Here is a 13,320-nt window from a genome sequence, read left to right as displayed (position 1 = left end):
GAGCTGTAACAAGGCCTCCTCCCTCCCCCCACTGCTTGACAATTTAGGGAGTCCACCTGAGATACTGGCTTGAGGTTGTTTGAATTGTACTGGCTGCCCAGGAAAATAGAGATTGTGTTTGTCTATCACAGCACCTAACTGTGTATTCAATATCTAACTTAATATTCAGTATCTGAATATCTTACTCAACTTTGAATGGAGTTGCTCCCACCCTCAAGAATATTAGGAGGAATATATTACTGATATTGTTCAAGAAACCCACATTTTGCTCATAACATCTGGCTGCCTTTATCTCTCGATGTAGCAATAAAATCACTCTTCCCATTATGGCAGTTTAACCTAGCAGCTCCTCCAAAAATTGGATGCTTCAGTGAATTTTAGAATGCAATTCCTCAAGTTTTCCTTGAAGCATTGTTCCTTTTCTTTGTGGTGACTTCTGTTTCCATAACCAATATACATCATGAGTTTGCATAGGTTTGGATGCGAATACTGGCTTGCTAAGCTTAAATAACCTCTAAATAAACCAACAATTTTGAAGAGATGACTCTGCTCATTCTCGATTAAGTGTGGAGAAACAATGAGAGACTGCAGAAAATTAAAGGAAAATGAAATATGCAAGCTTCATATACTACTTTACAGAAACTCTCCTTGCAGCTTGCGAAGTGACATGATTTTGTTTGACCCAGAGAAGGTGGAGTCTATAATGACTGTGTCTTTAATGGATTTGCAGATAGTTGGAGTGGGAGGTGTGTCCTCCTCCATACTACCTACCCTGAGCACAGGGCGCGTTTCCACATGTTCACTCAGCAAGAAGGTGTTTTGCCTGACTCGTTTAGCTGTCTGTTTCGATATTGGTTGTATGTTGCTCCCCAGAGGAATTCAGAGGTATGTTAGGAGGATGATTCAAAATGAAATGCTAGAAGCCTTCAATTCTGCACTTCAATGCTGTACTGAGTTCCTCAGTGCTGTATAGGGTCTTTGTGAGGGGTACCCTACTGGTGAGCTATTTCCAAATCAGACACACCTTTGGGTTGGGCTTGTTTTGGAAACTGAGTACTTGATGAGGGCTGAGGTATGGTCTGCTAGAGAGAAGTGATTTTATTTTGTGTTTTTACATGTACTTTGATCAGCTGATGCAGCTGAAGGACAGCGTCCTCTGCAAGCAGTGCATCAGGGGCAGAGGAGTGGTGCTTTGTAATGAACCTTCACTGGCTTTTTTTTTTTTTTTTTTTTTTTTTTTAATAGTGAGGATTACTGGCTTTCAGGCAACTAGGAAAGAAAGATAAAGGGACGTCCAATGGGGGTACCTTTATTTGATGATAGTAAACCCTTTTATTACCGGATCTGGAATGGACTGAGTCAGAAGTTGCAAGGCAAAAAGTCCTGGGATAAACATCTGGATGAAATCTACTTACTCCAGCAGAAAAGGTAAGGTGATTTTTCTTGTCTACCCTTGCTTCTGCTGCTCTCTCCTTGAAGCTCATTCTCACTCTCTTCCCTTAGGCTCTTCTGCCACCAAGTAAGCTTTGAAAAAACTTCAGAGCACTGTTGTCTGTCAGGCTACCTCTTTCAGGGTGGAACGTTTCTGGAGTTCCAATGTTATCGGCTTTCACAGATGGGTTTACTAAATCTCAATTGAGTTACTCTGAGTGCAGGATTTCAGTCACAAATTAATAGTGTATGCTTTTTTTCTTTCCTGCTTCATTTGTAAAGCTCACAAGGAAGTGCATGAGTTGGGTTTTGTTTTGAATTAATTAGAAATATGTGTGACATTTACACTGCAGTCAGCTGTATTTGAAATGATAGCTTTTTAAAGGGATTCTGTTTTTTTTCTATCTCTCTGAAGGTTGCCCTAATTAAGGATAGAATGAGTTTAATGTTCTACAATCTGATGGTCATTCGCTTCCTCAGTTTTATCTGCTGTTTCTAACCCCTTTGGGTCAGGTGCAATTATTCATAGAGTGAATCCTCCTAGACCTTATGTTATCAAGGAGATTGCTTGTGGTTTCACGTGTCATACCGAATCAGGGCTCTTTGCTACTGTTCTGCAGTGTTGCTCCTTCCACACGCAGTTGTGCAGGAGAATTCACAGAAATCCAGCTGAATCTGTTTTTCATTGTTCTTATTTCTGCATGCACAAAAACTGCATTAGTCAAGTAACAAAATTGCTTCCAGTCCTCCACTCCTTCTTTTGAATTTCCTTACAAAACTCCAAGCATCTCTGGGGAGAAAAATGTGCCTACATGGGACAAAATCTGTGTGTATGAATGCACACAGCCATGCAGAGGAATAAGTAGGATAGTACCTGAGTATGAACAAATGTGTTTATCTGTCTTTAGGGAAAGGTCTTCCAAATAAGCATATAACTCCTCACCAAACAACAAAAGCCTCTGCTATTTTATTTCAAAGCAGTGAAACTTAAATAGAAGGGATGCTGGGAACAATCGTGTGTCCATAGAACTCTGAATTGTTTACATTTGTGTACATTCATGAAAACATAAGTAACTGAAAAGTAAGTTCTCAGTAGATTCTGTAATCTCCAGCTGAACACATGCAAGCTGGAAGTCTGAAAATGTTAATGTTTTTACAGTTGTAACATCATCTTCCCAATTTTAAATTATAGAGATGTGGGAGAAGCTATCTAATCTAATCATAGAATCATAGAATTATCTAGGTTGGAAAAGACCTACAAGGTCACCTAGTCCAACCATCCACCTACCACCAATAACCCCACTAAACCATGTCTCTCAACGTCCAACCATGTCTCTAATCACTAGCTCAAAGCTAGACTATTGCAAGCTCTAAATCATACTGCTTTGGCTTGGTGTATTTGAGTCCTGAAAGCCTCCCAGGAGAGAGATTCTACCACCTCTTTAGGAATCTGTTACAGTGTCATTGTATTTGCTGATAAAGGTGGCTTTTTTTTTTTTCACTATTTTTTTCAATATTGATTCAGCCTGAACCTCTGAATTCGTCATTTGATGTTGTAACTCCTTGTTTTACCATTTACTATTACCAAGGGGCCAACGTATGGCCCCTTCCTCTTTTTCACTCTTCTTCACATAGACTGCTATTAGCATGCCTCACAATCTTCTCTTTGCCTGTCAAACCCAGCTACCTCAACCTTTCTTCATACTGAAAGTCAGTGGTAAATATGTTACTATTTATCTACTATGCTCTGTCTTCATGATTTTGTGTGTCATGACTACATTAGAAGAACGATTTTTTTTTTTTTCTGAGCCACAACTGATGATGATAAAGCCTGGAAGCTAACTGGGTAATTCTCACATTCACTGGTGTTGCCATTTATTCTCCTTCATCATGTGTATTAGTTTGCTGAATCTTGTTGGCATTTGATCTCAGCATTATCCATAGAGGGGTATTTCTTCAGCTTAATCCTGCACTATATAACATTTCCCAAAGTGACATCCAAGTTCAGGAAATGTGATACAATCTTCTTGTGTTGGAGAGGACTAAGGTTTTACTTAGCTTTACTCTGCTGGTTTCTTCCTGTTCAAGAATCTCCTTGCCTAACTCACAGCTCAGTGTGAAGTCCTGGCGACAGAGGTCACAGCTCATAGGTGCTTTCTAGAATTAGCTTTGGAATTAAACATAGCCTGGAGCATATGAACATTTAAAAAAAAAAAAAAAACAAACCAGCATAGTTCATAACCAGATTTAACAAAGGGATAAATATTTATGAAAATCCAGGGCTGATAAGGGTGAAGAAGAATCAGATGCCTGTCACAGCCGATAGGTCTTCCAGAAATAATAAGAGCCATTGGTTTGTTGGTTTTGTTGTTGTTAGTCATGGTTTTGTTGTTGGTAGTCATGGTTGTTTTGTTTTTTTCTATCTGGCTTTTAGTGTTAAAAGTTCTAAGGAAACAATCTCCCTAACATGTTATTTTAGAAACTCCACCATATGAGAATTACACTGTTCATAAAAAATAATCAAGGAATAAACTAAAGCAACTAACAGCATGGATCCATAATGTTAAGTTTTATTTTTCTTTTTGCTACTGCCTGCCTCTGTAACTTGGGTTGATAAATTATCTGTGTATCTCTTCTATCTCACAGCTGCTTCTCAGGGGCTAGTGGTATCGCCTGACTTTCTGGGATGCTATGAGACTTCATTATTCTAATAACAATAAAACATTTAATCTGTGTGGTACATTTCAACACAAATATTGAAGCCCTTTTGCATATGAATTAACTGTAGATATCTGTATTCTAAGAAATAATGCATTAGAGGTGCTTGGAACAATTTACGTAACTTGCAGAGAGCAAGCTGCTTATAGCTGGCAGAAGTCACTCTGGCCATGCCGCAGTGGAAACCTTGTCACCTCTTTTGTTGCCTAAACTTTTTGTGGCTCTTCAGTCTCACAGACATTAGTGAAGTGCTTTGTTTACATTGTTTGTGAAAGCAAACAACTCAAATAAAAATTAGCTGAGTTTTCAGTTATTGAACTGAGCTGCTTAAGGTGTACAGGGACACTAAAAGTCTTCAGCTTCTAGGCAAATCCTTCCCAAACAGTGGATGAGATATGTTACCATAGTTTTGCTTTTTTTTTGTCTAAATAATGTTACTGAATTTTCAGTGCACAAATTAACGTACAACTCTTATCTTAAAATCCACAGTGCCTCTTAATATTAATTAGTTCCTTTGCTTCCAAAGATGGCAGTGAAATGAAGATATCAGTTCCCAGTTCCATTTGTAATACTTCTCAGTAATGGTTCTCCTGAGCAGTCAAGATGGAAATAATAGCCTATTAGAAACTCTGCTGTAACATGAGTGTATAAACGGGGGGAGGAACAATTGTTCACAAGGGTCGATAGCGATGGGACAAGGGGGAATGGTCTTAAACTGAGGCAGGGGAGATGTAGGTTAGATATTAGGAGGAAGTTTTTCACTCAGAGAGTGGTGACACACTGGAACAGGTTGCCCAGGGAGGTTGTGGATGCCCCGTCCCTGGAGGTATTCAAGGCCAGGCTGTACGTGGCCCTGGGCGGCCTGGTCTAGTGGTTGGCAACCCTGCACTCAGCAGGGGGGTTGAAGCTCGATGATCTTTGAGGTCCTTTTCAACCCAGGCCATTCTATGATTCTATGTAAAATAAAGTCTAAGGCATCACTGGCAGCATTTTTAGTCATTTTAGTCTTATGCTGTTCTGCCTTCATTGTAATGGAAATTTTCAGTCTAATAACAGAAAGCAAAACCTATTAATTTCAGTTGTAAAGGTCCTTCAGAACTCTCAGTGCGCAGACAAACACACATCTGACCCCACTGCCTAAGACGTGGCTTAGCCTCATAGATTTTGGAAGGTACTTGTGTATAAATTTCCTTATGAAGAGATCAACATAAAATTTATGTTTTGCAAAAAAAGAACAAATTAAAAAAATGTTAGAGAAAATCAATTAGGTATTAGGGTGAGGAACAGAACCTGGAATAAAACAACAAAAACAAAAACACTTTGTTGAAAAGGTTTGGGAGTTTTGATACAGGATGAAGTTGTGTTGCAAAGAATGTATTTTTAATTAATAATTATAATAAATAAATAACTAGTAAATAATAAATAATAACTAAACTCTAATAAACTATTCATCCATTTCTAGCATGAGATTATTTTTGGGGTGCTCTCATATGCTGATTTTTTAAAAAGGACATTATTGCTAGGAGGTTACCCTGCTGGAAGTGACAGAATAAGATTTCTGCTACTTAGTGTAGCAGACAGTTTAAATATATGAAGGAATAAATCTTCACTATCAGTTTCATGTCTAGTAACATTGTCAGATAGTAACCCATTTTATTGATTTCCAGAGAAGCTATATTTACTGCTGGCTGAAAGAGCTTCAACATACATGAACAAGAGTTTCCAGTTAGTTTGCCGAGTCTTGCTGAAGAAATTTGGTGACCCTGCATTGCTTGTCAAAGTCCCATTCACTTTGTACTGTTAGTTCCTAATGCACTCCTTAGCATCTTGTTAGATGATTGCGTTGATCCTCTTGCTGGCTGATTAGCTTCAGTCTAAGCAGTTCCGTGATCTCTTGAAGTCTTGCACGTATTTACATAAAAATGCTAGTGCAGAAGGAGGAGAGAAGATGAATCTTATTTGGTGATGTCATGATGAACTGTAGGGCATGAATATTCTGAGAACCACAATAAAGTTCAGTAAATTTGAAACAATATCTTGCTGATGAATTTATAGCCCCATGCAAATAACTATTTTAGACCCTCTGTAACAGAATTAACTGTAGAGATAAAGCATGAAGCTAGTAGATGCCAATCTTAAACTGTAGCAAACAATAGGAAATCTGCATAATTGGAATATCTGAAGCAGTAGAATCTGAGAAGGGAATGAAGGAGGAGAAAGAGATTCTCCATTGTACCTCTAGTGAGCCTAGTTTTGAAAAAAGAGGTTTCAGATAGTTTTTTGTTTGTTTGTTTTTCCCAAACAGTTCACATATTTACCATAATTTTTTCATTTTTGAAACATAGAATCGTAGAGTCATAGAATGGCCTGGGTTGAAAGGGAAGGACCATCAAGTTCTAACCCCCCTGCCACAGGCAGGGCTACCAACCTCCAGATCTGGTACTAGACCAAGTTTCCCCTTGGCCCCGTCCAACCTGGTCTTGAACACCTCCAAGGATGGGGCATCTACAGCTTCTCTGGGTAGCCTGTTCCAGCACCTCACCACTCTGTGAAGAATTTCCCCCTGACATCCAATCTAAACCTTCTCTCCTTGAGCTTAAAACTGTTCCCCCTTGTCCTATCACTATCTACCCTTGTAAAAAGTTTACTTTTCTCCAGGCTGAACAAGCCTAGCTCCCTCAGCCTGTCTTTGTAGGGAAGGTGCTCCATACCTCTGATGATCTTTGTGGTCCTCCTCTGGACTGTCTCCAACAGCTTTGCATCTTTCCTGTGTTTGGGAACCCAGACCTGGACGCAGTACTCCAGATGGGGCCTCACGAGGGCAGAGTAGAGAGGGACAATCACCTCCTTGTCCCTGCTGGCCACCCCTCTTCTGATGGAGACCAGGATACCATTGGCCTTCTGTGCTGCAAGAGCACGCTGCTGGCTCGTGTTCAGTTTTTCATCCTCCAGGACCCCCAGGTTCTTCTCCGCAGGGCTGCTCTCAAGGAGTTCTTCTCCCAGTCTGTATACATATCTGGGATTACTCTGACCCAAGTGCAAAACCTTGCACTTTGCTATGTTGAACCTCATTAGGTTCACACAGGCCAACCTTTCGATTTTTTTGAGGTCCATTTGGATAGCATCCCTTCCTTCTTACTTGTCAACCGCGCCACTCAGCTGGTGTCATCAGCAAACTTGCTGAGGGTGCACTCGAGCCCATCACTGATGAGCACTGGTCCCAAGACAGATGCCTGGGGGACACCAGTTGTCACCTGCCTCCACGTGGACATATTGCCATTCAGCACAAGTCTCTATCTACAGCCTTCCAACCAATTCCTCATCCACTGAATAGTCCACCCTTCAAATCTGTATCTCTCCAATTTAGAGATAAGGATGTTGAGGGGGACCATGTCAAAAGCCTTGCACAAGTCCAGGTAGATGACATCAGTCACCTTCCCTTTGTCCACCAGTGTTGTTGCTCCATCATAGAAGTCCACCAGATTAGTCAGACATGACCTTCCCTTGGTAAAGCCATGCTGGCTGTCTTGGATCACCTACTCATCCCTAATGTGCCTTGAAGAACCCTGTTAACTGTAATTCCTATTTTTATAACAGAATTAAGATTTATGGAGTTCTTCTTGCATTCTTTATATTCTTCTAAATGCAGTGAGCAGGATGGACTCCAAAAGAAGTAATTAGGAAGCCCTAAATCCAAAAGTATACACATTACCAGCAGAGAGTGTTTGTGAAATCCTTAATCTTGTTTCAAACTATTTTACATGACTCTCTCAGTCAGCATCTGACCTACATTCTATCTTGCATTTGTTTCACAGTGGATTTTTAGGTGTTTCTGATTTTGCCCTTACCTACATTGAAAAACAGCTTACAGCTCCCTGAGCATATAATGGAATCACCTATAAAGAAAACTGAATTACAGTAATCATAAATTGTTTTGGGTTGGAAGGGACCTTTAAAGATTACCTAGTTTCACACACCCTTACTCCTCCTCCACACCTCCATGGGCCTGAACATCTTCCACTATGTTAGGCTGCTCAAAGCTCCATTCTGCCTGACCTTCACCACCTCTGTCGATGAGGCATCCACCTACCACTTCTCTGGACAACCTGTTCAAGTGCCTGTCAGAAGTACTTACTGTTTGGCTATGTAGCTGTGCTTATCCTAAACAGTATAAGACAACATCAGCATTGCTTAGTGTTACAATATCTAGTGTAAATGGGTAAATTAGGAACTTGGTGTTGGTTGATTTCACAGTTGATGAAGACAGTAATTTAGAAAAAGCAGCTTAATTTAGGTGTTCTGAATTATCATCTCAGGGTATGTAAATATTTCTCTTTGCTGGATCATTCTCTGAAATACACCTTCTCTGTCTGTTGGCGTAATGGTACTTTATGGAAACTAAGCATGTGCTGTAGGAATTTCTGTTAAGAAACTGCTAATGCTTTTTATTTTGCTGCTGCTTTGAAACACATACCATGTTCAATGGATCAGGAAGGAAATAGATATGCATAACTGTTTGAAAATATGAATACTTTGAAGGTTCTAGATTTGTGTAACTTTTTTTTTTATATATTAGCGAATTTGTGTCTTCCAGTGGTCAACATTTATATACTCAGCATATTGTGGTAATGTATTAAAAATGAGGTGACTCAATGGTATGTTTTAAATGAGAATAAAATGTTTCCCCAATTAGGGGCCAGAAAATTAAATGAGCGTAAAAGTATATGGTATAAACATCTCAGTCATGGATCTTTGAGGCATAAGAGGAAGTTTGGTGTGATATTTACCAACAACTCTTGATTCTTCAGCAGCTTGCTATTTGGCCTGGAATCTCCAGCTCTCTGAGACAAGTAGGAGATCTCTACAATGATTACAAACGTTTGACAATTTTGCCCTCAATTTCTGAAAGCTGGGTACAGTATTTGTTAGATGTCTAATTAGTAGGCTTCTAATTTAATTAGTTGTTTACTTGAACTTTGGAGAGTTTTTTGAGAAAGGTATTGTGTTTGTGTTCTCCCACATTATCTCTTGCCCAATCCTTCCTCCCCTCTGAGGTCATTGAAAGGATAAAAGCCTACCCAGTAAAGCATCAACAACTTAATTGCAGCATTGTTTATACTATTGAAACCCCACCTCCTTCCCACTTCCTGCTTCAGAAAGTTACATTCCCTAGGAAAACTGAGTCTTCCTCAGCCAAAATGCTGGTAGAGATGGCAAGCTTGCTTCACTGATACTGAATGTTACAACATTAGCTCAAAGTGCCTCTTTATTTTATCCCTGTTTGTCTGATCCTGGATGCAATATCCACATCAAGTCATGTAATTAGCAACTATAGCAACTGCCACATGAAAAGTAATATTTCTCAGAGCAGCAAGGCCAAGAGTTTGAAGGATGCAAAAAAGGTGTCAGAATGGCTCCTTGGTTTCTTCAGTTTGGTTCTTTGTATTATTAATTCTTACTTCTCTTCTGTTCTTTAGAGTTTTTTCTAGCCTAATTTCTACCGTCTTAGACAAAGGGGTACTGTTGGTAATAGGAAATGTTCCTTTTATTGAATGATAAATATAACAGTCATTTATGCTTTTATTCTATGTAGCCTGTGTGCATTTTTGTTTTGCCTTTTCTCTGTTAGGTTTTCCCAGATGCATCATTATCCTTCTGCTGTAAAACTATGCAGAGCTCACACATTTCAACTGGATTAAATTCAGATATAATTCCATGTCAAAGGTGGTTGTTTTTTTTTGTTTTGGATTTTTTTTAGTTTCAAGATTCTATAGTATTGCATTTAAAAGAACAATTTAAAGCAAGAAATATACATGGATCACTTTGAAAGCAATGCCTCATTTTATTTCTGTGAAAACTAACACAGATGCAGCGAGTACAATAACATTATTTGATAGAGCAAATTCTCAGCTACAAAACACTATCTTCCAGCAGTCACCACCATTAGCTATGCATTTTTGCCAGCAGTGAACAACAGTCTGTGTGCTGCTCTTGTAAAAATCTGTACCTGCAGACGTGCCCCACTGTTGCTGTCACCACTGCTGAAACACGCCACCCACCACCTCACTGTGCTCACATCCACTGTTTGATCTCCATTAATGTTCAGCAAGCATCAATGAATGTCAATAGGTGCAATTTTTTTCTTCATGGAGGAATTCAGTGGTACACCTTTGCGCTCTCATGTCAAACACCCTTTTGTCAGACTGCTCCTCCGTTGCCATCTGTCGCACGGCAACAAAATGTAATGGAATATTGTTGGGAAGGTTCAACCTTTCCTGCCATACCGCCAACATCCACCTTTGATTTCATGGGCCAACATCATAAAATGGGAGGTGTTACTTTTGGAGCAAACCCCGGTAGATGTGGTTTTCAAGTTAAAGGATTAATGTTTTGCCATTTTTACACCAGCAATTGAAGATATGTCAGAAGCAATTGAAGAATGTCAGACAGAAGCTGAAGAAATATTTGATATTGCAAGGACCACGCTAATTACAAGAGTTGATTATCCTCTGTTGTGATCAGAACTACTGTCTAGGATAGCACAAAATCAAAGAATAGTTGAGGTTGGAAGGGACCTCTGGAGGCCACTGGGTTCCAGTACCCTTGTTCAAGCAGGGTCACTTACAGCAGGTTGCTCAGGACCATATCCAGATAACTTTTAATTATTGCCAAGGGTGGAGATTTCACAACCTCTGTGGACCACCTGTGCAAGCACTGTGTTGCCCTCACAGTAAAGAAATGCTTCCTGATGTTCAAACAAAGCCTATGTTTCAGCTTGTGTCCCCTGCCTCTTGTCCTGTCACTGACACCACTGAAAAGAGCTTGGCTCCATCCTCTCTATGCTCTGAATTGAGGTATTTGTGCACTTTGATATTTCCCGTGAGCCTCCTCTGCTCTAAACAGTTCCGGTTCTCTGAGTCTTTCCTTATAAGAAAGATGTTTCTGTTCCTTAATCATCTTTGTTATCCTTTTCTGAACTCATTCCAGTATGTTTTCCGTAAGGAGGAAACCATAACTGGACACAGGACCCCAGATGTTGCCTCACCAGTGCTGAATAGAGAAGGAGGATCACCTCTCTCAGTCTGCTGTTTGTGTCAGCAGACTTTGCTGGAGTGAACTGTGGTGACTGTGCTTGTAAATTCTTAATCAAATCCAAAGGGTCTACTAAAATAGCTCAGAGTCTGGTGGAAGAGCCATGGATATTCTCCAAATATAAGTGAATTATTTGGTCTGAAATTTGTCTAATGGCACACTCTTTCCTAGAACTGGCATACATTTCAGTTACCATTAATTTCCTCAATTTTCTCAACATCGGAGAAAAAAAATAATATAGTTAAGCTATTCAGTTTTCCTTATAACTTTTTAGGAGAAGCTGCTGTGTTTCACATTGCATTCTTTTACCATAGGAAGCGTTGTTAAGACGTAACGGGGAATTACTGTTTATATCTTTTCTTTTCCATCCATTCAGATGCAACATTTTTATAAAATATATATATTTTTAACTGTGCTGTATAAAAAAAACTACCTGTTTTTTTTCTGACTCCTGAGATAACTAGCTTACTGGCAGGAGGGTTATCACATGACTCATCATTTTCTATCTTCTGAGCCTCAAAATATAGACCATATGTATACACCACACACATATGTACAAACCTCTTCCCTTCTTTTCCCTTTCCTCCCCTTCAGTCAAAAATATCTCAGCTGATAAATATGCATTACTGGTCTTTAAGGAAGAAATTGATAATTCATACTGTCTCAAGAAATATTCTGGAAAGAGGCACCATTTATTTCTCTGCCTTCCTTAGAAGCCACTTTTACTTGACTGCAGGATCTGTGAGTCCCCTCTCCTTCAGGCTGCCAAGGAGAACAACATCCCAGTCATTAGGAAACTTCTCAGTGATGGAACATGTGATATTTACCAGAGAGGTAACTCTTATTATTTTCTCTAAATTGTTTTCGAGGGGAAAGCAAGAGCCTGAAACAATGAGTATAGTAGTATGTAAGCTAGTTTACTGCAACATTCATGCTGGCAGAATCAAATGACTTAAATCTATGTCAGCAGCTTTGCAACAAAGTGAGTTCTCTGACTCAAGTCCTAAACAGTTGGTAATGATTGGAGGTTTACAGCTCGGACAGGCCATTTTTACAGAGGGCCTGAAGGAGGTGATGTACAGAGGTAGGTGGGCAGTGGAAGGGCTGTGTACTCATTTCACTTCATGGAACTTACAAACGCCTGAAGTTTCTGTTCAGCATTCGTGTTTTGACGGAGGGAAAGATAGAGACAGTGCAGTTATGTGACTGTCACCACACTGTATGATGAAGTGGCACCTGGCAATACTCAAAAGCAAGATCGAGCATTCCCATAATCCTCCACCCTAAGAACTCTGTGTCTGCTTTTATTCCATATAGCTGAATGTCTAGACTCATGTGCTTACTTTACTGTTTCTAGGAGCAGTGGGGGAGACTGCCCTTCATGTAGCTGCCTTGTATGATAGTGTGGAGGCTGCACTGGCTCTGATGGAAGCAGCTCCAGAGCTTGTCAATGAGAGGATGACATCAGAACTCTACGAAGGTAACATCTCAAAGAATGAGGATGGAGAGGTTTCTCTGCAGGGGGAGGAAGGAGGTTATAACTGTTTCTGTTTAGGAAACTGGAATATACTGTTCCTGGTTCAACATATTACTAAACTGTTACATTGTAAAAACAATATACAAATAGCTCCTGCAGTATGCAAATGTGTAACTCTCAAACCCCTAACTACAGGTGGGCCTGCTCACTACCGTGGGATGGCAACGATATGTGCAGATTTGCGTTCTACCATAGACAAATCTAATCGTGTGACGAAGGAGTTACCTACCTGTTCTTCTTTTAAAAGACAAAAGAGGGTTATTTTGCTGGCAAATAATAGGGGTTGAAAACAATCCTGGTTGCTGAGTTTTGAATCAGAGCATTTTTTTTTTAAAAGCTAGAGTTTCTTACGTAATTCTGATTCACTGCACAGAACTATCAGAGAGAGTATTGAAACCACTAAAATGGTGATTAAGGGGTTTTAAAACTTCTAATAGCTAGATTGAGGGATTAGAGGAAGTCTGGGAGCTTTGTTTTGACCCACTCTTCATCTCTCGTGAAGCCCTTTCGGACTGATTCCTACCTGCAAAATAACTCACCTC

At 39.8% G+C, this 13,320-nt stretch overlaps 1 protein-coding gene across 1 annotated transcript in view; it reads left to right on the top strand.

The window, feature by feature from the left end:
* Positions 1,252 to 13,320, top strand: part of LOC110392457 (transient receptor potential cation channel subfamily V member 6-like) — a 34,253-nt gene continuing 22,184 nt past the window's right edge. The window contains exons 1-3 of the mRNA XM_021384694.1: positions 1,252 to 1,428; positions 11,978 to 12,075; positions 12,599 to 12,721. Of these exons, the coding sequence (XP_021240369.1) occupies positions 1,298 to 1,428; positions 11,978 to 12,075; positions 12,599 to 12,721 (352 nt within the window). The 5' untranslated portion in view covers positions 1,252 to 1,297. The remainder of the gene's footprint in view (positions 1,429 to 11,977; positions 12,076 to 12,598; positions 12,722 to 13,320) is intronic.

The sequence above is a fragment of the Numida meleagris genome, chromosome 1 (assembly GCF_002078875.1).
Source record: "Numida meleagris isolate 19003 breed g44 Domestic line chromosome 1, NumMel1.0, whole genome shotgun sequence".
Lineage (NCBI taxonomy): Eukaryota > Metazoa > Chordata > Aves > Galliformes > Numididae > Numida > Numida meleagris.
Note: the sequence above shows the minus strand (reverse complement) of the source record. Positions and strands in the feature narration are given on the sequence as shown.